We start from the raw sequence: 26,034 nt of genomic DNA on the forward strand, positions 1-26,034 counted from the left end.
TTTTCGGGGGAAATTGACAATGCGTAGTTTGTGATGTACAGTGTGTATTGTACGTGTTTAAAGGCTGAAGTTGACAATGTGCAGTTTGCAATGTGCCAAGATGTCGTTTGTATTGTGCAGTTTGCAATCTGAAACCTGCATAGTCCAGTTTTCAAAGCTGCAGTTTGCAATGTACAGTCTGCATTGTCAACTTCAGCTTTGAAAACTGCACAATGCAGACTATACATTGCAAACTGCTAATTGTCAACGTCAGCCTCTAAAAGGGCAGAATGTACGTTGTGCAGTTTTCATAGGTGAAGTTGACAATGTGCAGTTTGCAATTTGGAGTCTGCATAATGCAGTTTTAGAGGCTGAAGCTGACAATGTGCAGTTTGCAATGTACAGACTGCATCGTGCAGTTGTCAAGGCTGAAGTTGACAGTGTGCAGTTTGCAATGTGCCAAGCTGTAGTTGATGCTGTTGCCAATGTGCTCATCGCAGCTCGAGCCTGTTGCTCTCTCCCAGGATGCTTCACTCCTCAGTCATGGCGGCTCCCGTCGCGCTGCACAGGCTGCTGGCGTCGGTCCTGAAACCTTTCGCTGCCGGTTTGACAAGGATGAAAGTGGGGCTCCGGAGGCGGGAGAGGAGGTGAGGTTTTGACGAGGCTGACTGTGTCGTTTCCCGGCGGGGTTTATGTTTGTGTGTGTGTGTTTAGGGTCGGGGAAGGGGAGAGGGGGGGACACTCGGGCCCGGCCTCTGCCCAGAGCCAGAGACCGACCTGAAACCAGCAGCAGCAACATTGTCATCACCATCAGTTACTGTAAACCGCCTGTCCCTCTGTGCAACAACTTCCCAGCTCCCTCCCTGCCACCGTGGGAACTGCCGTTCAACTTCAGTCCTTTCACAACACTGAAAACAGACACTTAATCTTTCTGTTCCCTCATTGCACCGACAACTTTTGTCAGTAACCACACACAAAAGCGCTTACCGGAAATTCCGTCTTTTGCACAACCCAACACGAGAAACACTTCAAAAACAATAGTTACTGGGTTTCCAGAAAATGTGTTGGGAATAAAGGAGCTTTTCTCACAACAAAGTGACAATAATTTCACATCTTTCTAAGAAAGAATAACTAATATTCAAGTAGTGATTTCTGACTTTTAACTAATTGGACAAATAAGTAGATGTACCTGTGCATGGTTACTTGTAATTTTATATTGTACATACAAAAAAAAAGAAATTGCAAGAGAAATATCTAGCAGCATCAATGAAGATAAAATAGAGTTAATGTTTTGAGTTCGCTGACTGTTCTTCAGAACACAATTTAATACAGTTTTGAAAGAATTGTTAGCCTAATCTTTCTCATTGTTTGGAAAATGTAATTTTATATACTGCTTTGAAATTTTGAATGTAAAGTACACGCAAATAGATGTGCCCCATGAAGATAATCTCGTATACCATTCTCCCTTGTATAATTTTGCATTTAAAATTGTAGATCTTTTCCTTTAAAATTATGACTGTGATATATTTTAAATTGTATCATAAATTCATAAGAATATGAGAAATAGAAACAGGTGTAGTCCAGTCAGCTCTGCTCTGCCATTCTCGTGATTTGGAAAATGTAATTATGACTGATCTTCTGCTTCACCATATGCTGCATATCTCATTGTTTTAACAATCACTCAATCCAACAATGAACATAATGACTAAACCTCCACAGCACTCTGAATTCTAAAGAGTCATCACCCTTCCAATGAAGAATTTCCTCCTGATCACAGTCCTAAGTTGCCTGTCCCTTATTTTGAGACTGTATCTCCTGATTCTCAATTCCCAGTCAAGAGAAACATTCTTTCTGTATGTACCCTATTATCTCTGCCAGAATTTTGTATTTGTATGGAAATCCCCCTCATTCTACAAAGCTCCAAAGCATATGGGCCCAATATATTGAACCTTTGCTGAAACAACAATCTTGTCATCCCAAGAATTAATTTGGTGAACTATTGTTTTACTGACTAGTATTCCTATCCTCTGACAAGCTGTCGCAGTCACAATATTTCTATGGATGGTCCAGTTCAGCTTATCTCTGGTCAGAGCTTACCCTGAATCGGAGTCCTACAGCACAGAGACAGGCCCTTTGGCCTAAACTGGTTCATGCTGAACAAAATGTCCGTCCATGCTAATTCCATTTCCCTGCACTTGGCCCATATCCTTCTAATCCTTTGCTATCCAGGTATTTGTCCAAATGCCTTTTAAATGATGTTAATGTACCAGGCTCAATCATTTCCGCTGGCAGCGCATTCCATATGCATACCACCCTCTGCTAAAAAGGTTGCCCCTCAGATTCCCTTTTATTCATTCCCCTCTAACCTTAAACTGATGCCCTCTCGTCCTTGATTCCCCAACCCTGGGAAAAAGACTGAATGCATTCACTCTATCTGTGTCTCTTGTAATCTTATACAACTCTGCAAGGTTCCCTCCTCAGTCTCCTGTGCTCCAAAGAAAAACTTGTCCAACCTCTCCCTGTAACTTAGACATTGAGTCCTGGCAACGTCCTTGTAACTTTTTTCTGCACTCTTTTCAATTTAATAAATCCTTCCTATAGCAAAGTGGCCAAAACTGAATATTATTCTCCAAGTGTGGCCTCACCAACACCCTAAACAACTGCAACATAACTTCCCAACTTCTATACTCAGTGTCCTGACTGATGAAGGCCAGTGCGCCAAAAGCCTTCTTCACTGTCCTATCTACCTGTGATTTGACTTTTAGAGAACTGTGAACCTGAACTCCAAGATCTCTCTGTTCCACTACACTCCTTAAGGCCCTACCATTCACCATGAAACTCGTACCTTGATTTGACTTTTCAAAATGCAAGACCTCACATTTATCTGTGTTAAACTCCATTTGCCATGTCTCGGCCCACTTCTCCAGGTGATCAAGATCCTGCTGCAATTTCTGACAACCTTCCTCACTGTCCATGATACTGCATATTTTAGTGTCATCTGCAAATTTACTAATCATGCCTTGTACATTCTCATCCAAATCATTGATATCAATAACAAACAGTAATGGCCCCAACACTGACCCCTGTGGCACTCCACCAGTCACAGGCCTCCAGTCTGACAAGCAACTATTACTGTCTGCTTCCTACTATCAAGCCACTTTTGTATCCAGTTTGCCAGCCTGCCCTGGATTCCATGTGATCTCAGCTTGCAGAGCGGCGTACCATGTGGATCCTATCAAAGACTTTCTGAAATCCATATAGACTACGTCTACCACCCTTCCCTCATCAACCTTCCAGGTCACTTCATCAAATAGCTCTTCACAAGTCTGAGGTGTTGATAATATGGAATCATTGATGGTAATGCCATTAAATGTTGAGGGATAATGGATAGATCCTTTCTTGTTGAAGATGGTTGTTGGCTGGCACTTGTTTGGCAAGATTGTTACTTGCCCATGCAAGCCTGGAGATTGTCCACGTCTTGCTGCATTTTGACATGGACTGCTTCATCACCTGAGTGGTCATGAATGGTGCTAAACATTGTACAATTGTTGGTGAACATTCCCACTTTTGACCTTCCAATGGAGGGAAGCTAATTGAAGCAGCTGAAGATAGGGCCTACAACAATATCCTGAGGAATTAGGGCTATTGTGGTGCAGTGGTAGTGCCCCATCTCTGAGCCAGGAGACCTAGGTTCAAGTGCTACCTACTCCAGAGGTGTGTGATAATAGCAATACCATCCCTGATCAAGTTGATTAGAAAATATATTCTGAGGAATTAGGGCTTTTGCGGTGGTGTGATGGTGTCAGTATCTCTGAGCCAGAAGGCCTGGGTCCAAGTCCCACCTGCTGCTTAATGTCTCTGAACAGTTGCAGTAGATGATATTTGTCTTGAGCAATTATGGGTCTTGTGATACAGTGGTAGTTGTTTTTTTAATCTCTGAGCCAGAAGGCTTGGTTTGCAACCCTACTTGCTCCAAAGGTGTGTAATAACATACCTGAACAGGTTGATTGGAAAAATGTTCTGAGGGTTGGAGAGGCAATTTCTGGAGTACTGTGTGCAGTTCTGGTTGCCCTGCTGTAGGAAGGATATTGTAAGATGGGAGAGGGTTCAGAAGGTTTACCAAGATGTTGTTGGGAATGAAGGGTTTAAGTTATAAAAATAGGCTGGATAGCCAGGGTTTTTTCTCACTGGAGCGTAGGAGGTTGAGAATGACGTTATAGAGGTTTATCAATTTATGAGGGGCATGGGGAGGGTATTTTCCTCGGGTGGAGGAGTTCAAACCCTGGGAACACATTTTAAGGTGAGAGGAGATAGTTTTATAAAAGGCATGAGGAGCAACATTTTTACACAGTGGTTTGTGTCTGGTATGAACTGCCAGAGGAAATGTTGGTGCAGGTACAGAGGCGTTTGGATAAGTACATGAATAGGAAAGATTTGGAGGGATATGGGCCAAACACTGGTAGATAGGACTAGTTTTGTTTGGGAACATAATCGGCATGGGCTAGTTAGATTGAAGTGTTTCTTTCCATACAGTATGTATAAATTAGGGTTCTTGAGGTGCAGTGGTAGTGTCCAAACCTCTGCACCAGGAGTCCCGGTTCAAGTCCCACCTAGTTCATATATATGCCATAACATCAGAGCACGTTGAAGTAAACAAAACCCTGAGGAATTCTTTCAGTGACATCCTGGTGTTGAGAAGACTGACCTTCTGCAACTAGTCATGTTTATTTGTGCTCTTTTGTCCCTGATTCCCTTTGACTCTCGTTTTGCTAGGGTTCCTTGATGCCACATTCTTCAAATATGGTCTTGATGTCAAGGGCAGTCATTCTCGCCTCACCAATGCTGTCTTGTTACATGTTTGAACTCAAGGCTATAATGAGGTAAGGAGCTAAGTGGCCCTGATAGAACCCAAGTTGAGTAGATGAATATTGGCTGTGAGTAGATTATTGCTAGGTAAATGCGGCTTGTAGCATTACTGATCACCTTTTCAATGATTGTACTCATGTTTAAGAGTAGTCTGATGGAGGATGGTGGTAACTGTCAGCATTACATCTGCCATTTTTATCTGTACAGGGATATTATAACACTGCGGTGAACCCCACTTAATTTAACTAAACACCCAGAAAAGCCCACCTTGCCTCGTAATCTGTCAAAAAATAAGTGATAGAGAATCCCAAGTTCAACTATTTCACAAAAATAATATCAATTTATTCTTTAACTCTAAAAGTGAACATTAAACAACAATTCACAACTCTAAGCCCCTCCCCTTTCTCTTAACTGCTTATTATCTGCCACCAACTCTATGACAATATACTGTTCAATAAATTGCATCAACTCATTTTCAAAACCATACAGCAGCTGTCATCGTCGGTGTCTGTCTGTCTTCCGGCTGAAGATCTCCCTGGGCTTTGTCTTTCATTTACTGCGATTATTTTTATGTGAAAAGATACCATTGATACAGAGTGTTTCGATGTCAGTTACTCTATCTGCCTTTCAAACAGCCTGCTTTTTTAATCCCCCCCAACATTGAATCATCTCATTGGTTCGAGGTTGGAAGTCAATTGATTTTAGTATCCTGAAGCATAATTTAAACTGGTTAAGTTCAAATTGTTGTCAAAACAGCAACCAACTTAGGTATCCATTTCACAGCCAATTGTTACATATTTTCAATTTTTAGTACACTCTGGGACTGCTAGCTAGTCAAATGACAGTGCTTGAAAGCTCTTAGTGCAAAACAGCATTCACACTCTCTTAAAGGTACAGAACACACCTTCAACTTCATAACGGGGAAAACCTGTTTCCACATTGTTGACTAGATTCTCTTATTGTAACTATATTTGAAGACTTGGTTAGGTTGCATACCCGTGTTATGAAGTACAAGTCTTGAGTTTAATTGCTACACTGTTGGTGCAATATTGGTAGAGCCCATGGCTCTTGTAGCATGCAGTGCTTTCTGTTGGTTCCTGATATCACGTGGAGTGAATCGAAGTGGTTGAAGACTGACATTGGTCATGCTGACACCGCAGGAGGGGATTGGTGATGATTCGCCACGGCAGATTTGCCGCCAATGATTAGCCACTGCCAGCGTTTCTCCACTGGGGTCGTTTGACCTCTAGAGACTGATTGATTGTTTTCCCTCCCACCTATTCTTTCATTCTTCTCATTCCCCTTTATTTATACAACCACATACTACATATTGATTTAAAAAAAAGTAAAATAAATATCATTTTGTTGGTTTATATATAAAATTGAGTTACAAACTTTAACCAGAAAAAGGAAATATATTTTAAAAATCTTTATAATGGCAGTAAAATCTCACATTAATATTAAACAATGAAATTTTAGTTCATTTGATGGTTATGCGCTTTTCCTCTAAGATATTCCAAACAGTCTCTTTCACCGTATTCAAGAACAATTGTTTGTATTCTGTCATCTGCGTCTCCTATCATTCCTTTTTCGTCGAATTATTTTCTTCATGCTGCTTGTCGTTGGTAAAGATGCTAGGACTGACTGAGGGACATCAGCTACACATTCATTAATAAGAGCACTACAAGAACACAATAAGAATGTTCACATAGCCAAAACTTAATACTCGAATCACTCTTGGACAGTTTATCAAAAACATATAAAACCATCGTGGTAAAACTTCTTATTTTCACGTTTACTAATAATTGCTGTTTCCATTTTGGAGGTTTGAGGGTAAATGGAAAACAAAACAAACTTTAAAAAAATTCTCCTGTAACAAAAGTAAGTTGTTACTGAAACAACACAAACACTACCTTAAACAATATAACGACAATTTTATACAGTTTAGATATGCTTGTTCTCTAACATTTTAAACTTATTTGCGGTGGCGAATTGTCTTCAGTGGCCAATGGGCGGTGGCTAAGCACCCTCGGTAGTCAAAGGGCAGTGGCTAATCGTCGGCGAATCTGCTGCGGCGAATGTTCCCATCCCGGCAGGAGGATGCCAAGGCAGGTTGGCACTTCTGGCTGAAGATCACTGCGAATGTTTCAGTATTATCTTCTGTACTAGTACTGAGCCTCCCTGTTAAGGATGGGGATATTTGTGAAGTTGTCTCCTTCTCCTGTGAGTTGTTTAGCTATTCCTTAGCAACTCTTAGCTCCAGGTCATCCCTGCAGGAGTCCTTCAGGGTAGTGTCCTAAGCCCAACAACCTTCAGCTGCTTCATCAATGTCATAAAGCTCAGAAATGGTCAGTTTGCTGATGATTGCATAGTGTTAAGCACCATTCACGACTCCTCAGATACTGAAGCAGTCCGTGCTCAAATGCAACAAGATCTGGACAATATCCAGGCTTGGGCTGACAAGTGGCAAGTAACATTCGCTCCATACAAATGCCAGACAATGATCAACACCAATAAGAGACCCTCTAACCACTGCCCCTTGACATTCAATGGTATTACCATTGCTGAATCTCCCTCTGTTCACATTTTGGGGTTATCAATGACCAGAAATTCAACTGGACTCACCACATAAACACAGTGGCTACAAGAGCAGGTCAGAGACTAAGGATACTCTGGCGAATAACACATCTCTTGACACCCTAATGTCTATCTACCACCTTCAAGGCACAAGTCAGGAGTGTGATGGAATACTCCCCACTTGTCTGGATGCGTTCAGCTCCAACAACACTCAGGAAGCTTGACACCATCCAAGACAAAACAACCCGCTTGGTTGGCACCACATTAACAAACATTCAGTCCCTCCCCCACCAGCACTCAGTAGCAGCAGTGTGTACTATCTACAAGATGCACTGAAGAAAATCACCAAAGATCCTTAGACAGCACCTTCCAAACCCAACTAGAGGGACAAGGGCAGCAGGTACATGGGAACACCACCACCTGCAGGTTCCCCTCCAAGCCATTCACCACCTTGACTTGGAAATATACCACCGTTCCTTCACAGTTGTTGGGTCAAAATCCTGGAATTTCCTCCCTACCAGCATTATGGGTCAACCCAAGCAAGTGGACTGCAGCGATTCAAGAAGGCAGCTCACCACCACCTTCTTGAGGGCAAATAGTGATGGGCTCTCAATGCTGGTCAGCCAGTAAATGAATAAAAAAATGGATATGATAGGACTACAGAGCTTAAATCTAACCTGGCAGTTTGATAGGATTAATGAATGATTTCAGTGAAGGCACCCTAATGTGGCAGTGATTATAATATGATTGAATTTTACATTTTTTTAAAGGAGAGGAGAGTGCATTCAAGATTAGTATTTGAAACTTAAATAAGGGTAATTATGAAAGCAAGCTAACTAAAATGAGTTGACAATTTAGATTGAGATTGTTCAACTTAGATGCAATGGCATAAGTATATAATTCAAGAAAAAAAAAATTCCTGAGGTGACTGAAAAATTCCCAGTAGCAGACCTGGTTACTTTGAAAAGTTAAAGATATTATCAAACCATAAAAAAGCATGTAATTGTGCAGACAGGTAGCAGATCAAAAGATTGGACAGAACAGAAAGCAAAGAATGATTGAAGAATTAATAAGGAGGGACAAAATTAGAGTAGGGGAGTAATTTAGCTAGAAATATAAAAACAGATGGTAAGAGTTTGAATATATGTTCTAAAAAGTGTAAAGACAATGATCATTGATTCTATAGAAAGTGAGCCTGTGGTCGAAATGGAAAATTATGAGATGCCTATTAATTTATCCAGTATTTCACATTGCCCTTCATGATAGAAGATATGAGTGAGATCCCATAAATAGCTTTAAATTAGGAAATATAAGGGGGAGCAGAGGAAAATTGTAAGCACCAGGGAAGTGATGTTGGACAACTGGCTGGAGTTGTGGTCTGATAAGGCCCTAAGTCCTGATGAACTTCATCCTAGAATCTGAATGGTTCTGAATGGTTGCTATATTTGGCTGATGTCAGAAATATAGGTTGAAAAATAAGCTATGTAGACAATATAATGAGGTTACAAAGGGATATTTCTCAGGAAGAATACAGAAGCATATTATCTAAACAGTGAGAGCTTGCAGAATTCTGAGATATGGAGGGGTATGGATGTCCTGATACTCGAATCACAAAAGGTTAGTATGCAGGGGAGTATGTAAGGGGAGTAATTAGGAAAGCTAATGGAATGTGATATATTAAAGTCGCCATTGTCCCAAAGGACTATAAGACTGTTGCTCTCGAATGACAGGAACAATTAGTGGTGAGTTTGAGCTGAGGGTCACCATGCCTCAGGTGAGAGGCAAGGTTGGGAAGGTGGGGCCTTCATGGTAACCGGTGTTACCAGCACTGTAGCATCACTCTGCATTGCAAACCAGCCATCCAGTCACCTGTACTAATTGCTCTCCTTGATGGAATGCGATATATCGGTTTGGGGAGTAGACAAAACCTTGGCATATAATGTGGAGAAATCTGAGCTCATGTATTTTAAGATTCAGAGAGATGTACAGCATGGAAACGGACTCTTCAGTCTAACTCATCCGTGCTGACCAGATATCCTAAATTAATCTAGTCACATTTACCAGCATTTAGCCCATATCCCTGTAAATCCTTACTACAGAGGAACTTCGATTATTTGAATGACACGGGCGGGGAGTATTTTGTTTGGATAATGGAATGCCGGACAGTCAAATGCTGGACAACACAGTTTAGTCAAGCATTGGACCTTGCAATCTTGTTTGGATAATTCGAAATTCGGATGCTCGAATGCCAGATATAATCGAGGTTCTTCTGTATTCATATATCCATCCAGATGCCTCTTAACGTTGTAATTGTACCAACCTCCATCACCACTTCTGGCTGTTCATTCTGTACAAGCATCACCCTTTGTGTGAAAAAGTTGCCCCTTAGGTCCCTTTTAAATCTTTGCCCTCTCACCTTAAACTTTGGGCTCCCCTACCCTGGCGAAAAGACCTCGACTATTCACCCTATCCATGCCCCTCATGATTTTATAAACTTCAATGACATCACCCCTCAGCCTCCCATGCTCCAAGGAAAACCACTCCAGTCTATTCAACCTCTCCCTATAGCTCAAACCCTCCACCCTCGCAATTTTGTAAATCGTTTCTGAACACTTTCAAGTTTAACAACATCTTTCTGATAGAAGAGAGATGACAATTGAATGTTGTGTTCAAAAAGTGGCCTAATCAGGGCAACGTGGTGTCTAACTGATTAACACTACTGCCTTGCAGTGCCAAAGATCCGGATTTGATTCCAGCCTCAGGCGACTTTCTGCGTGGAGTTTGCACATTCTCCCCGTGTCTGTGTGGGTTTGCTACCACAATGCAGAGACGTGCAAATTAGGTGAATTGGCCATGCTAAATCGCCCATAGTGTTCAGGGATGTGTGGGTGAGGTACGTTGGTCAGGGGTAAGTGTAGAGTAATTGGGTTGGGGAATGGGTTTGGGTGGGTTACTCTTCAGAGGGTTGGTGTGGACTTATTGGCTGAAGGGCCTGTTTCCACACTAGGGATTCTGTGATTTCAACAAATGCCCTATGCACCCGCGACATGACCTCCCAACTCCTATACTTGATATACCTGACTAATAAAGGCAAGTGTATCAAATACCACCTTCACTATCCTGTCTACCTACATCTCCATTTTCAAGGAACTATGAACCTGCACTCCAAGCTTTCTTTGTTAGCAATACTCCTTAGGATCTTACCATTAACTGTATAAGTCCTGCCCTGATTTGTTTTATCAAGATGTAGCAGGTCACATTTATCTAGATTAAACTCCACCTGCCAGTCCTCAGCCCATTGACCCATCTGATCAAGGTCCCATTGTCGCCTGAGGTACCTTCTTCACTGTCCACTGCATTTGAAGGAAGTAGAGGAACTAAATGTTGTTTACGTGGTGAAGGACTGCAGAAAGCTACCGCACAGAGGGATTTGGAAGGCTTCATCCATAAATCACAAGAAGTTAACATCTAAGTTCAGCGTGTAACAGGGAAAATAGATGGAATTTTGGACTTTATTTCAAAGGGAATCGAGGATAAAAGTAGGAAGATTTTTCCAAAACTATATAAGGCACTGGTCAGAGCACAGGATGCCTTTTCCAAGGAAAGATATACTGGCGTTGGAGACAGTCCAGAGAAGTTTCATTGAGGATGATACCCTGGGTATGGAGGGGTTGTTTGATGAGATCCTGCTCCTCAGCTGCTACCTGAACTGCTGTGCTTTTCCAGCACAACTCTAATGTAGAATCTGGTTTCCAGCATCTGCAGTAATTGTTTTTACCTACCTGAGATATTGAGAAGGTTGGGCCTGTAATGATTGGAATATAGAAGAGGTAACGTTGTTGAAACATACAAGATTTTTAGGGTGCTTAATAGTAATTGTGTGGAGGTGGTTTACTTTTGTGGGAGAATCTTGGACTAAGGGGCATAATTTCAGAATAAGGGGTTGCAAGTTAAAAAGATGAGGAATTTTCTCTCTGAGTAATGAATCTGAGGAATTCTTTACTACAGAGCCTTGAGTACAGCAGTTGGGAGGTCATGTTGCGGCTGTACAGGACATTGGTTAGGCCACCTTTGGAATATTGTGTGCAATTCTGGTCTCCATCCTGTCAGAAGGATGTTGTGAAACTTGAAAGGGTTCAGAAAAGATTTACAGGGATGTTGCCAGGGTTGGAGGATTTGAGCTATGGGGAAAGACAGAACAAATGGGCTGTTTTCCCTGGAGAGTCAGAGGCTGAGGGGTGACCTTATAGAGATTTATAAAATCATGAGGGGCATGGATAGGGTAAATAAACAAGGTTTTTTCCCTGGCGTCGGGGAGTCCAGAACTAGAGGGCATAGGTTTAGAGTGAGTGGGGAAAAATATAAAAGAGACCTAAAGGACAACTTTTTCCATGCAGAGGGTGGTGTTTGTATGGAATAAGCTGCCAGAGGAAGTGGTGGAGGCTGATACAATTGCAACACTTAAAAGGCATCTGGACGGGTACATGAATAGGAAAGGTTTAGAGGGATATAGGCTAAGTGGTCAGCATGGACGAGTTGGACTGAAGGGTCTGTATGTCTCTATGACTGTAATCACTTAAATAAAAATACAACTTTGGCTTAAATAATACTTACTGGCAGAGAGCTTACTCACTCGCACTCTCAACTGACTATTGGGACATTGCAGAGGTTGCGATAATATAGTAAACTTCTAGTATTTGAGGTACATAGTTTTGCTGGTTCATCGAGGGCGCTGGTTAAAACAAACTTCCTGTATAAGATCCTGAGGGAGTCTGAGAAGTTTGAGGTTGGGAGGGTGTACCCTCTGTGAGAGAATTGAGCACTAGGGGATGATGTTTCTCTAATTTTTCTTGCTGCTTCATGAACATCCTTGATTGTGCTGCTTGGAGAGAATATTGCTCGGGATCACTGTTTAAAAATTAGGCGAGGTTTGTCCGTTTAAGACAGAGGTGACAAGTTTCCTGAGAAACTCTCAGAACTTTCTCAAAAGGTGGTAGAAGCAGAAACTTTTAATATTTTTAATGCAGAGGTAGGCAAATTCTTCATAAGAGGGTGAAAGTTCACTGGGCGTAGGTGGGATTGTGGATTTGAGGTTACAAGCAGGTCAGCTTTGAGCTTATGAAATGGCACAGAGCAGGCTCACGGGGCTTCTGGCGTACACTTGCTCTTAAATTGTGTGTTTGTGTTTCTTGCACTGGGTGAGGTTTGCAGGATCCTCCCTTAGCAGCTTGCCCATAAAAAACATGAAGAAAGGCTGGTGGGGAGTTTTTTTTTGTTTAATCAGCATCGGAAAAATTAGTTCAGACTCTAATCAGAAGAGGGCCATTGAAAATGTAAATTACTGTTCAAAGAAAAATTACACTCAGCAGCTGCTTGGGTTTAATGACATGGCTCCATCTAGTGACAGATGTTTGCCAATGCAGAGAGCAGCTGAAGAGTCAGTGAAGGGAGCATGAGAGCTGGAGCAAGAGTAATAAAGGAAGAGAAAGTGAGGACTGCTGGAGACCAGAGTTGAAAAGTGTGGTGCTGGAAAAGCGCAGCAGGCCAGGCAGCATCCGAGGAGCAGGAGAATCGATCTTTCAGGCATAAGCCCTTCTTCCTGAACTTGCAGCGTGGGTTTGTACCTGGGATTTCGATGTTGTGGCTATTACGGAGACATGGGTAGAACAGGGACAGGATTGGCTGTTGCAGGTTCCAGGGTTTAAATGTTTTAGTAGGGTCAGAGGTGGGGGTAAAAGAGGGGGAGGTGTGGCATTGCTTGTCAGAGATAGTATTACAGCGGTGAAAAGGACGATGGATGAAGCCTCACCATCTGAGGTAGTTTGGGCTGAGGTTAGAAATAGGAACGGTGAGGTCACCCTGTTAGGAGTTTTCTACAGACCTACTAATAGTCCTAGAGACGTAGAAGGAAGGATTGCGAGGATGATTCAGGAGAAGAGTGAAAGTAATAGGGTGGTTGTTATGGGGACTTTAATTTTCTAGATATTGACTGGGAAAGTTATAGCTCGAGTACGTTAGATGGGTCAGTGTTTGTCCAATGTGTGCAGGAGGATTTCCTGACACAATATGTAGACAGGCCAACAAGAGGTTAGGCCATACTGGATTTGGTTCTGGGTAACGAACCAGGCCAGATGTTAGAATTGGAGGTAGGTGAGCACTTTGGGGACAGTGACCACAATTCGGTGACTTTTACTCCAGTGATGGAGACGGATAAGTGTGCACTGCAGGACAAGAGTTATAGCTGGGGGCAGAGAAATTATGATGCGGTGAGGCATGACTTAGGATGTATGGCTTGGAAAAGTAGGCTTCAAGGGAAGGGCGCAATCGATATGTGGACCTTGTTCAAGGGGCAACTATTGAGTGTCCTTGATAAGTATGTACCTGTCAGGCAGGGAGGAAAGGGTGGTGTGAGGGAGCCGTGGTTTAGTAAGGAATTGGAATCCCTTGTAAAAGGGAAGAGGGTGGCCTATGTAAAGATGAGGCGTGAAGGTTCAATTGGGACAATTGAGAGTTATAAGGTAGTTAGGAAGGATCTAAAGAGAGAGCTAAGAGCAGCAAGGAGGGGACATGAAAAGTCCTTGGTTGGTAGGATTAGGGAAAACCCAAAGGCTTTCTGTAGGTATGTCAGGAATAAAAAGATTGACTACGGTAGGAATAGGTCCAGTCAAGGATAGTAGTGGGAAGTTGCGTGTGGAGGCTGAAGAGATTGGGGAGACACTGAATGAATACTTTTCGTCAGTATTCACTCAGGAACAGGACATTGTTGCTGATGTGAATATTGAGTCACAATTAATTAGAATGGATGGCTTTGAGGTATGTAGGGAAGAGGTGTTGGAAATTCTGGAAATGGTGAAAATAGATAAGTCCCCTGGGCCTGATGGTATTTATCCTAGGATTCTCTGGGAAGTAAGGGAGGAGATTGCAGAGCCATTGGCCTTGATTTTTATGTCCTCGTTGTGTACAGGAATAGTGCCAGAAAACTGGAGGATAGCAAATGTGGTTCCCTTGTTCAAGAAGGGGAGTAGGGATAACCCTAGTAACTACAGGCCGGTAAGTCTCACTTCTGTTGTGGGCAAAGTCTTGGAGAGAATTGTAAGGGATAGGATTTATGAACATCTGGATAGGAATAATTTGATCAAGGATGGTCAGCATGGTTTTGTGAAGGGCAGGTCATGCCTCACAAACCTTATTGAATTCTTTGAGAAGGTGACTAAGGAGGTGGACGAGGGTAAAGTGGTAGATGTGGTGTATATGGATTTTAGTAAGGTGTTTGATAAGGTTCCCCATGGCAGGCTACTGCATAAAATACGGAGGTATGGCATTGAGGGTGAGTTGGAGGTTTGAATTAGGAATTGGCTGGCTGGACGAAGACAGGGTAGTAGTTGATGGTAAAGGTTCATCTTCGAGTGCAGTTACTAGTGGTGTTCTGCAAGGATCTGTTTTGGGACCATTGCTGTTTGTCATTTTTTTAAATGACCTGGAGGAGGGGCCAGAGGTTGGGTGAGCAAGTTTGCGGATGATACGAAAGTCGGTGGAGTTGTTGACAGTGAGGAAGGATGTGGCAGGTTACAGCGAGATATAGGTAAGCTGGGCAGAAAGGTGGCAAATGGAGTTCAAAGTAGGTAAGTGTGAAGTGATTTACTTTGGTAAGAGTAACAAGAAGATGGGATACTGGGCTAATGGTCGGATACTTGGTAGTGTGGATGAGCAGTGGGATCTTGGTGTCCATGTACACAGATCTCTGAAAGTTGCCACCCAGGTAGATAGTGCTGTGAGGAAGGCATATGGCCTACTGGCTTTTCTTGGTAGAGGAATTGAGTTCCGTAGTCCTGAGGTTATGTTGCAGTTGTGTAAGACTCTGGTGCGGCCGCATCTGGCGTATTGTGTGCAGTTTTGGTCGCCATACTATAGGAAGGATGTGGAACGGGTGCAGAGGAGGTTTACCAGGATGTTGCCTGGTATGGTAGGAAGATCGTATGAGGAAAGGCTGAGGCACTTGGGGCTGTTTTCATTGGAGAAAAGAAAGTTTAGGGGTGACTTGATAGAGGTGTACAAGATGATTCGGGTTTTAGATAGGGTTGACCATGAGAACCTTTTTCAACGTATGGAGTCAGCTATTACGAGGGGGAATAGCTTTAAATTAAGGGGTGGTAGGTATAGGACAGATGTTCGGGGAAGATTTTTTACTCAGCGAGTCGTGAGTTCATGGAATGCCCTGCCAGTAGCAGTGGTGGACTCTCCTTTATGGGCATTTAAACGGGCATTGGATAGGCATATGGAGGATAGTGGGCTAGTGTAGGTTAGGTGGGCTTGGATCGGTGCAACATCGAGGGCCGAAGGGCCTGTACTGCGCTGTATTTTTCTATGTACTCCTATTTTCCTACATTTGGCCCATATTCCTTTAAACCTTTCCTATCCATGTACTTGCCCAAATGTCTTTTCGATGCTGTAATTGTACCCATCTCTCCCACCTCCTGGCATCTCGTACCATACATGCATCATCTTCTGTGTGAAAGAGTTTTCCCTCAGGTCATTTTTAAACCCTTCCCCTCTCGCCTTATACCTATGCCCTCTAGTTTTGGACCTACTCCACACTAGGAAAAAAAAAGCCTTAGCTATTAACCCTATCCATGCCCCTCATGATTTTATAAACCTCAATAAGGTCACCCCTCAGTGTCCAATGCTTCAGGGAAGAAAGTCACATCTTATTCAGCCTTTCCCTCCAGAAAATAATGTCTTCCAGTGCCAGCAACATCCTTGTAATTCTTTTCTGTGTGCTGTTTTGAGTTTAACAACATCTTTGCTATAGAAGGGAAACCAGAATCGTACACAGTATTTTAAAAGTGACCTTACCAGCGTCCTGTACAGCTGCAACATAACATACCAACTCTTGTACAGAACAACCTTGATTATCTGAACTAGACGGATGGGGAGTATTTTGCTCAGATAACAGAGTTCGGCTGTTGGACCATTGGATAATGGGTAGCGTTTTTACCGGACCCTGAGATCTTGTTCAGATAATCTGAAATTTGGATAATTGAGGTTGTTCTGTATTCAGTATTCTGACCAATGAAGGCAAGTGTGCTAAATGCCTTCATCACTGTGTCTGCCTGTGACTTCACTTCCAAGGAACTATGCATCCTGCTCGCTTAGGTCTCTTCCTTCAGCAACGCTCCCCAGGGCCCTACCATGAACTATATAAGTTCCATCCTGGTGTGACACCTTGAACCTATGCCCTTTAGTTTTGAACTCCCTTGCCTGGTTAAAAGACATTGGCGATTCACCTTATCTGTGACACTTGTGATTTTATAAACATCTATATTTATTAGATGTTTATAGCCTATAGCCTCTGATAATCCGGGGGAAAAAAGTCTGAGCCTCTCCTTATAATTCAAACTCTCCAGTCCAAGCAGCATCTTGTTAATCTTTTCTGCACCCTTTCCAGTGTAACAATAACTTTCCTGTAGCAGGGCAATCTCCAGAATTGTATGTAGTATTCGAAAAGTGGCCTAATCATTGTCCTGTACAACCACAACATGATTTCCCAAGTCCTAACGGTGCTCTGACCAATGAAGGCAAGCATGCCAAATGCTGCCTTCATCACCCTGTCTACCTGCTACGCCACTTTCGAGGAACTGTGTACCTGCACCCTCGGTCCCTCTGTTCGACAACACTCCCCAGGGCATTACCATTAACTGCGTAGGTCCTGCCCTGGTTTGTCTTACCAAAATGCAGCACCTCTCATTTATTCAAATTAAACTCCCATCTGCCACTTCGTGACCCGTTGCCCACAGATTTTGTTGAAATCTTAGATACCTTACTTCACTGTCCACTGTATCACCAATTTTGATATCCTCCACAAATTTATGGATCATGCCTCCTACATTCTCATCCAAATCATTTGTATAAATGGCAAACAATGGTGGACCCAGCACCGATCCAGTCTGAATAACAACCCTCTATCACCATCCTCAGAGTCCTCCTGTTAAGCCAGTTTTTTATCCAGTTGTTAAGTGAGTCAATGTTACGCTGTTTTCTTTACTCTTCTCGCATCCTGTCAATTGCATTTACACTTCTATGATATTCCTTGCGTTGAATTTCTTGTATTTATTAATGACTTTGTTACATCTTTGTAAAAACTGATAATTTGTAACTTCAACTTGTAACAGCAAATTCATAGTTTAACATGTAATGGTTAAGATTTAATTTAAATGTTTTACTGTACAAAGCAAGTAAAACCACCATTAGCTAATCATTGTTTTGTTGGCAATATATATTTTAAATTTAACTTAACACAACTGAGAAAAAAACATTTTTATGTTTCACTCACTTTTAAGTAGACAGTCAGTTCTCCTAGAGCTATTTTTTCATGTTGAGAATTTTTCTGGAGATTCCCTCGCATAAGCTGGGTGAATTTTAATGCCTCAAATTTAGTTATTTTTCAATTTAAGCCCAAGCTTCCTGCCTACACATCTGCATTATAACCACAGAGACTTTTGGATTCTAGTTGTGCTCTGTCTTTCTCAGACCCCAGTTGTCTAACTTTTTCGTGATATTTTAGCAAACCTGATCTGACCATGGGTTTTTCTTAACCTCTCAAAACACATTATGAATCACATACATAACCATTTACAACCTGATATTCTTATCACTTTCCTGGGACTTTGGAAATACTGGAAGTCGAGTCACTGTCAATGTATTGCTACCAGCTGTGAACACCTTTTGCATTCTTTTGAACATAGCAGTCTGAGTCTCCCTTTAATCTAATAGCTATGTCACTCACACCTGTTGTCAGACAGACTTTGGAACAGGTGACATGACATCCTTCATTTTAGTTATTTTATAGATGTATACATTTATAGACACATTCTCAGAACATAAACTTATAAACTTTATAACCATGTAATCATTTCTTACAGCACAGAAAAAGGCTTGTGCCCTATCCTATATTGATTTTTGTGTAAGGAACAAGTTTAACAATGAAATCAGAACAATTAGCCCACAGTCTGAGTATTAGTATCCTTTGGATTTCTAATTAATTATCTACTTTGAACTGTTATAATTCATGTATTATTATAAAGCATAACAAAATAAATTTACGTGGGAGCTCACGCGCGGTGTGCCTAGTCTCCTGAATGAAGAGCAGAGTTTTCACAGAAAACTTTCAGCCCCAGGGGAAATCAATTAACCGAATAATCAATTATCCAAACGAAATAGTGTCCGCCCATCTCGTTTGGATAATATAGGTTCCTCTGTAATTGCAGATTCCTGGCTGCTCCAATGTCAGGTAAACAACTATTGATCTTTTCCTCTTGTTACATCTTAAAAGACAACTATGTTTGAAAAATTCATTTTACCTTGAGGTGAAATAGGTGTTCTGGTGGGGTGGGGCAAATGTTCACACTAAACACCCCTTCTCAGAGATCTTGTGACAGTGGGAGAGAAGTCCAACTAAACTTATCAAAATATTAAATGACAGTTTTTATGTCTTTCCACAGTAATTCTCAGTAAAGAAATAGCAGTTTTACCAAACACATGAATAGCAAGAAATAGTCAAGGCATATTCTACTGGGCAGCGAAGCAACAAAGCTGCTGTTGTGAGAGAAGGGTAAACTTGTGTTAATGATGTAAGATGTTCCAAAGAGTTGGTTTTCTATTTGAAAGAAAGGGGACTAAAGCAACAGGATTTTGGAGGTGGAAGGAACAGGAGTTGCTGAGGTGAGATTTGCTGATGGAAGTCAATTTGTAAGACTGAGACTCAGCAGAATCATTTCCTTTAGTAAAGTGTTGCTTGTTATATAAATGTTTCATCTATGTTGGTTTTAGTTTTTGTTACATTAAAAATATTAAAAAGTGAAATTTTATCCTTCAGTAATATCCTTTGACCACTTACAGATTTATCTCTTAAAAAGTTACGGGCCTATCAAAGCATTATAGTGCATTAATTCCCAGAAAGTTATACGTGTATAACAGTGGTTGGAGTGGAACGCACGTTTACAGAGCATCCAGCTTTTTGGTTGGAATCTGAAATATTCACACTGCAAATTATTAAAAGACTTGCTTGGGGGCTGAAGTGTGAAAATGTTACTTGTCTGTTTTTGTTTTTTGAGAGGTATGTGAGTTGTCACAGCCAAAATTTGTATTTCTTTTTACAGCTCTTGATTAGTAAATTAGTATGTAAGAGGAATGTGACTTTTTAAATTCATAAACATTGAGATTTGATACCTGTTGCATAGCCCATATCTGCTGTCTGTCCCTCATTACAACCAGAGGGACCCTTTTGGCGAGCCACAGTGCATTTAAAACGTGTGTTATACTGAAAGAAGATTACATGTTGAAAAGGCTGCACTTGCTGATATCAAGGAACATGTGCATTAACAGCAATATATCTCAGCTATTGTATTAACTAGGTTCAAATTAGTGATACAATTTCCAGGAAAAAGTACATTGGGCCACAAAAATCAACTGTTAACCGTCCTAAGAAATTTTTAATTTGAAAGATAGGCTTAATATTGTTTGCATGTGTACACAAGCAGTCAGTAAGAATTGATTGTTTGAAATTGTCAAGAGCGACACTTAACTAGAAATTTAGGTTACGTATTATGGCTGTGTACTAATAAATGCAGATAGAGTCGCTGATTTCCAGCAATTGAATAATGATTTGCTTGGGTGTGACGATCTAGACAAGGTGAACTTGGTCAACTGCCCTCCCTGATCCACATTAGAGTCGTAGAGTCATAGAGATGTTCAGCACGGAAACAGACCCTTCGGTCCAACCCGTCCATGCCGACCATATATCCCAACCCTATCTAGTCCCACCTACCAGCATCCGGCCCATATCCCTCCTAACCCTTCTTATTCAAATACCCATCCAGATGCCTTTTAAATGTTGCAATTGTACTAGCCTTCACTATTTCCTCTGGCAGCTCATTCCCTACAAGTACCACCCTCTGCATGAAAAAGTTCCCCATAGGTCTCTTTTATTATCTTTCCCCTCTCAACCTAAACCTATGCCCTCCACTTTTGAACTCCCCAACCCCAGGGAAAAGACTTTGTTTATTTATCCTATCCATGCCCCTCATGATTTTATAAACTTCTGTAAGGCCATCCCTCAGCCTCTGACGCCTGAGGGAAAACAGCCCCAGCCTTTTCAGCATCTTCCTATTGCTCAAACCCTCCAACCTTCTCTACTATCTCAACTATTTCCATCTATCCTGTTGCTATATTTTTAATTGAGAACTTTTTTGTGCCTAGGTCATCGTACTTGCTGTTGGCTCCATTACTGTGTCAGGCCAAACCACAGGCTGAAGTGCCATCTCCTTCTTGCAGTGCATATGCACACAATATTCAGCGATTCCAGTGGATTGGGGAGTTTGTTCCAGCTTTTGGAATTTCAGGCAGCCAGGTGAAGGTGCTAAGTTCCCCCTCAGAGTTCTATGAAACAATGAAGGTAAGTTAATGTGCAAAATGGATTACCATTTGAGCATGTGAGCAATGTCATTTTGTGTATGCAAAAGGCTCAGAGCATTCTGGTTTTTGGTGTTGGCCTTTTTGTATGCTCTTCATTTTTTATTCCTTCATCTACCTTGGAAAAATATGTAATGAATTTATATGCACCCGACCATTTCACATGCACAGGTACATATGATGGTTTTCAGTTTTTAAACAGTTAGTTGACTGTTAGAATTGCAACTTAAGTGGTTCGTGTTCTTTTTAGTTCAGAGCATCAGAGCGTACAACTTTGTATGGTATTTTTTGCATCTAAGTTGGATCTGCTGTAGCAGTGATTTACCAGAAGTTGCAGTGCAGTTGCAGCAAATTTTGCAAAGCTGCACTCGCCAAGTTTTTGAGGAATTCAATGTAACAGTATAGGCATTCTCTTACTGTAATCTGGAGGCCTGGACTAATAATCCAGAGAATGATTTCAAATCTCAGTATACTAGACAGAGAATTTATACTATGAGGCTGTAATATTCTCATCGAAAATACTATTTTCTTTCACGCATGCCATTTGGAGGACACTTGGTACTTGTTATATATACAATTCCGTTCCTCTCCAGTAGGGTTGACTGTTAGAATGAGCACTTCAGTAGATAGATCACTGAACAGGTCTGTTATCATTTTCTCAGACCAGTTATGGCAGAGCCTTGTCCTATATCTTGAGAATTATAAGTAAGATTAATTTAGTCCACAGATGTCCTTTGGAAGTTCTGCATAAAATTGCAGTTTTATTTTGTTGCTACCACAATCACATCACTACTGTAGAATTATCAGTAGAACCTGTAAGTGGAGTGCATTGTATTCTTTCATCTGCGTGCTCTGAGATTCATTCCACATTGACTAAAGAGCTAAGAGCTACCCACTGCTGTTGTCGGTGCTGAGGTGCATGCTAATGAGACAAAGTGGCGCAATGGTAGTGTCTGTGTGAAATGTTCTGTGTTTAAATACCACCTGCTGCAGAGGTGTCATAACATGCCTGAATAGTTAATTAAAAAATAACTTTAAAAAATCTAAATTTCAATAGTGATTTGCAGTCTCACCAAAGGAACAGGATAGATGACAGATGGGAATAATGTAAATGCCACGTCAGAAATTTTTTTGGATGCTGATTTATAGGTTTAAGATGTGCAATCCTAGAAACTTCACTCTCCATCCAGTAAATTCTGTACCAAACATCGAATTAAAAAACAAGTTATGGAAATTTTTTATTTGCAGATTGACAGCATACAATTGACACATTGCAAAAGAAACAAGTAAGTTTATTATCTTTGGAATTGTTGGAGAAATTTGTTTAGAAGGTTTAAATAAATTCCTTTAATTCTTAGGCATACTAAATCTGCAAAATTAATTAACCAAAAAATTACATTAAAAACAATATTCATATAATACATTCATAATCATATAATTGTGTACCTCCAATTTAATGTCATTAAAAATGATTTATAATAAGAACAAAGATTAGAATGAGAGGTTGCCCACTTTGTCATCATCTTGATACATGTATAGGTAGTGGATTATAGTCTACACTCATGGCGATTAAAGCTTTCAACATTTCATGTATTCATTTTGACTTAGTTGTTGGTGTACAGCAATATAACTTTCATAAGTTTACATTATTGTTAACTGAATTGAAATAATGTTCTGTTTTGATTTATATAAATAGGAACATATCAAAATGGCTAAGAAGAGAATCGTTATGGCTTCTTTATACCTTGGGACAGGACCTTTGGAGCAGGAGCTGGTGGGTAACATACTGGAGGACCCCAGAAGTTAATTATTGAATGGTATTGTATTTTGTGTATTTTATTGGAATTAAACAATAATTTGGTATATGCAGCACCATTACACCATATGATGTAAGAACAGAAGTAGGTTATTTGGCACATTGAAACTGCTCACCATTCAGTGAGATCGTGGATTCCCTTTCCCTACCTTTTCCCCATAATGCTTCTTTCTCATATTGATTAAAATTCTGTCTATCTCAGCCTTGAATACACTGAATGACCCAGTCTCGACAGTGCTCAGCAGTAAAGAGTTTCACAGATTCACTACTCTGTGAGAGAAGAAATACATCCTAACCGGGCAACCCCTTACTCTGAGATTATGCCGATCAATCCTAGACTCTGCCCAAAAGGGAAACAGCCCTTCAGCATCTTTTCAAGTCCACTATGTTTCAAAATGTTGCCTTTCATTTGTGGAAACTCCTCTAAGTATAGGCCCAACCTACTCAATCTTTCCTCCATATCTAGGATCAACATAGTGAATTTTCTCTGGACTGACACCAATGCCAGCACAATTTTCCTTAGTTAAGAGGCCCAAAGCTATTCACGTATTCCAGATGTGGCTTAATGAGTTTATAGTTGCATACTTTTGGCAAGATTTCTTACTTTTATAGTCCATTCCCTTTGAAATAATTAGCAATGTTCCGCTTTCCTTGCTTATTACCTGTTGAGCTTGTATGCAGAATTTATTATGATGTGTGCTCAAGGATTCCATTTAAATAATAGTCAGCTCCTCCTCCTCCAGCCAAAGTGCATTAACTCACATTTCTCCGCATTATATTCCATCTGCTCAGTTTTTACCCAGTCATTTATTTATATCCTTCTGCAGAGTCTTTGTGTCATCCCCTCTATTTGCCTTTCCACTTCTTTTTGTTTCATTCACAAACTTAGCTTAGTATATTCACATCTCTCTTCCAAGTCATTAAAATATACTGTAAATAATTGTGATCCCAGCACTGATCCCTGTGGTACTCTGCTGGATTCAAGTTACTCTCCTAAAAATGCCCACGTATTCCAGCACTCTGACTATCTAATAGAAGACGATCATCTAACAATATACTATGAATGTGGTGCCCCTAATGCCATGGACTCTTGCTTTACTTTGATAAGTACTTGAATAGGAAAGTTCGGAGGGATATGGGTTAGGAGCAGGCAGGTTGGACTAGTTTAGTTTAAGATTATGTTCGGCATGGACTGGTTGGACTGATGGGTCTGTTTCTGTGCTGTGTGGCTCTATGACTCCATTAAGTAGCATCTGAGCTCAGTGAGTTGGCTCCTGCCCTTTGGGCTGGGGATAGGAGAAGGGGGATTGATGAGGGGTGAGAGTGTGGAAGGGAGAGGAATGAGTAGAGAGGAGAGGAAAGAGACTGAATGGAAGAGGTGGTGAAGGCGAAGGAGAGCAGAGGAGTGTTGGGAGAAAGATGTAGTGAGTAATTAGAAGGCAAAAGGCTTCCAACTTCTGTAGTAGGCAGCACCCAATGGATGGGGTGAGACTGCTAGTGGCAACAGCCCTGAGAACAGAGATGGGGAGGAGATACTGCTGAGCTTGGCACCCACTGTTCTGCCTCTGTCACATGGGACCTTGCACAGTGGTGAGGGATGTGGAGACATTGGGAGCGGCCACTAGTTTGAGAGGGAGCGTTCACTCCAAAATAAAACCATGTGGTCATGTAAGGTACTATAAGCAGATCATATGAATATTGCAGTGCTCAATAATATTTCCCATCCTATGAACATAGCGATATTAAGATGAAATGATACTCACAACTGCAAGATTAAACAAGAACTCCCTGTGTATCTCAGCTCTGTGGAGACCTGTGAATAGATTATCCTGCTGTCACCTTTGTTTCTAGGATTTGGAAGGATAACAGAAAAGGAAGGGCAATACTACATTTGAGTGTATATTAACAAACTTTTGGAACTCTGAAGTAAAATCAACAAATGCTGGAAAATCTTAAAGTAGCAGTATCTGTGGAGACAGAAATGGTTTTAACTTCAAGTCAGATACAACTTTCTTTCCTCAGAACTGAGCCATGATGTTTGCTGAACCATGTCTATTTTGGTTAAGTTTTAAGTAGAGAGTGGACTCAGGGCCATATCAATGAAATCAATTACTGTTGCAATGTGTAATTCTGGGCAGGATGATTTAAGTATTTCGGTGTGTGCAGTATAGATTCCTTGGAGTTTTGGACAGTTAGCTCGGTTGACTATAAATCTTTGTGCTGGCTTCTTTTTGATGCAAGTAGCGCAAGCAGGATTTGTGCTTGCTTGCGAAAGTTGGGCAATATTTCCATGAATGCAGTGTTTGAACTTTTAAACTGTTATTTACTGTTTCTCAACTTCTGCTGAACTGGTCTGTTCATTCATTGGAATAAAGGTAGCTATAGCTTGTTCGCAAATTAGTAATCTTTGTAAGTTTCAGTTTGATGTCTCTAATTTATTTGCATATCAGAAGATTCTAAAATTAAGTATTATTTCTAAAACAAAAATGTAAATTTTATAACAGAGTGTGACAGATGAGCAGTCAATATATTTTATGTGTAGATGTTTCAGCAACCCCTTTCAAGAGCTACAGCTTTTAAAAGAAATACCGATTTCCAGTGACCAATTTAAAGGACAGAGAGATTTGACGTTTTAAAGTTTTTACTGCAACAAGCAGATCAAAAGCAAGGTTGTCTAAACAGTATTTTCATATGTTGCTTATATTTTAAAATACAAAGCAAAACTTTCTCCCTTTACTTTTAATGCAACTGAGGACCCCACTTCATATTTATGTGTAGCACTATCCCATAAATAGATACTAATTTCTCTTGGAGCCAATCAAAAATAATTTTAGGCTCCCAAGGAGCTACTTACATTCTTTTGTTTTTCAGATCTGGAAGTTTTAGATCTCAGAACTAGCTTTTGCAGTGGCAGTTTCCCTCGAGATTCTCCCTCTATCTTGATGTGGGCGAATGTTCAAATCTTGTTTCAAATCCTCATGAATGTGGGCTTTTCACTTTGAATACAAACTTCCACGCACACTCTTGTGTGGTGAACAATGTAGGCTTGTGGCCTCTGCCTTACCCCTGGCAGACTTAGCTATATGTGAAACTCCTGAATATCTTTTAGGAGAAACTTATAGTATGGTGGTACTATAGCTGCCAACGCATCTCAACCCCGTCTACATAGTAATGTGTATCACATAGCCATTATATCCAGGTAGAAGTCTTGATTAACGAGTTAAAAAGTGTGGTGTTGGAAACCACAGCCAGTCAGCATCTGAGGAGCAGCAGAGTTTACATTTCGAGCAAAGGCTCTTGTTTAGGAATGTCACATTCTTGATGAAGAG

At 41.0% G+C, this 26,034-nt stretch overlaps 1 protein-coding gene across 1 annotated transcript in view; it reads left to right on the forward strand.

The window, feature by feature from the left end:
- The first annotated feature begins 521 nt into the window (after positions 1 to 521).
- The window catches only part of LOC132827775 (CDP-diacylglycerol--glycerol-3-phosphate 3-phosphatidyltransferase, mitochondrial), a 56,036-nt gene continuing 30,523 nt past the window's right edge, over positions 522 to 26,034 (forward strand). The window contains exons 1-3 of the mRNA XM_060844480.1: positions 522 to 626; positions 20,677 to 20,872; positions 22,586 to 22,663. Coding sequence (XP_060700463.1) covers positions 523 to 626; positions 20,677 to 20,872; positions 22,586 to 22,663 — 378 coding nt within the window. The 5' untranslated portion in view covers position 522. The remainder of the gene's footprint in view (positions 627 to 20,676; positions 20,873 to 22,585; positions 22,664 to 26,034) is intronic.

Source organism: Hemiscyllium ocellatum, chromosome 25 (genome assembly GCF_020745735.1).
Source record: "Hemiscyllium ocellatum isolate sHemOce1 chromosome 25, sHemOce1.pat.X.cur, whole genome shotgun sequence".
NCBI lineage: Eukaryota > Metazoa > Chordata > Chondrichthyes > Orectolobiformes > Hemiscylliidae > Hemiscyllium > Hemiscyllium ocellatum.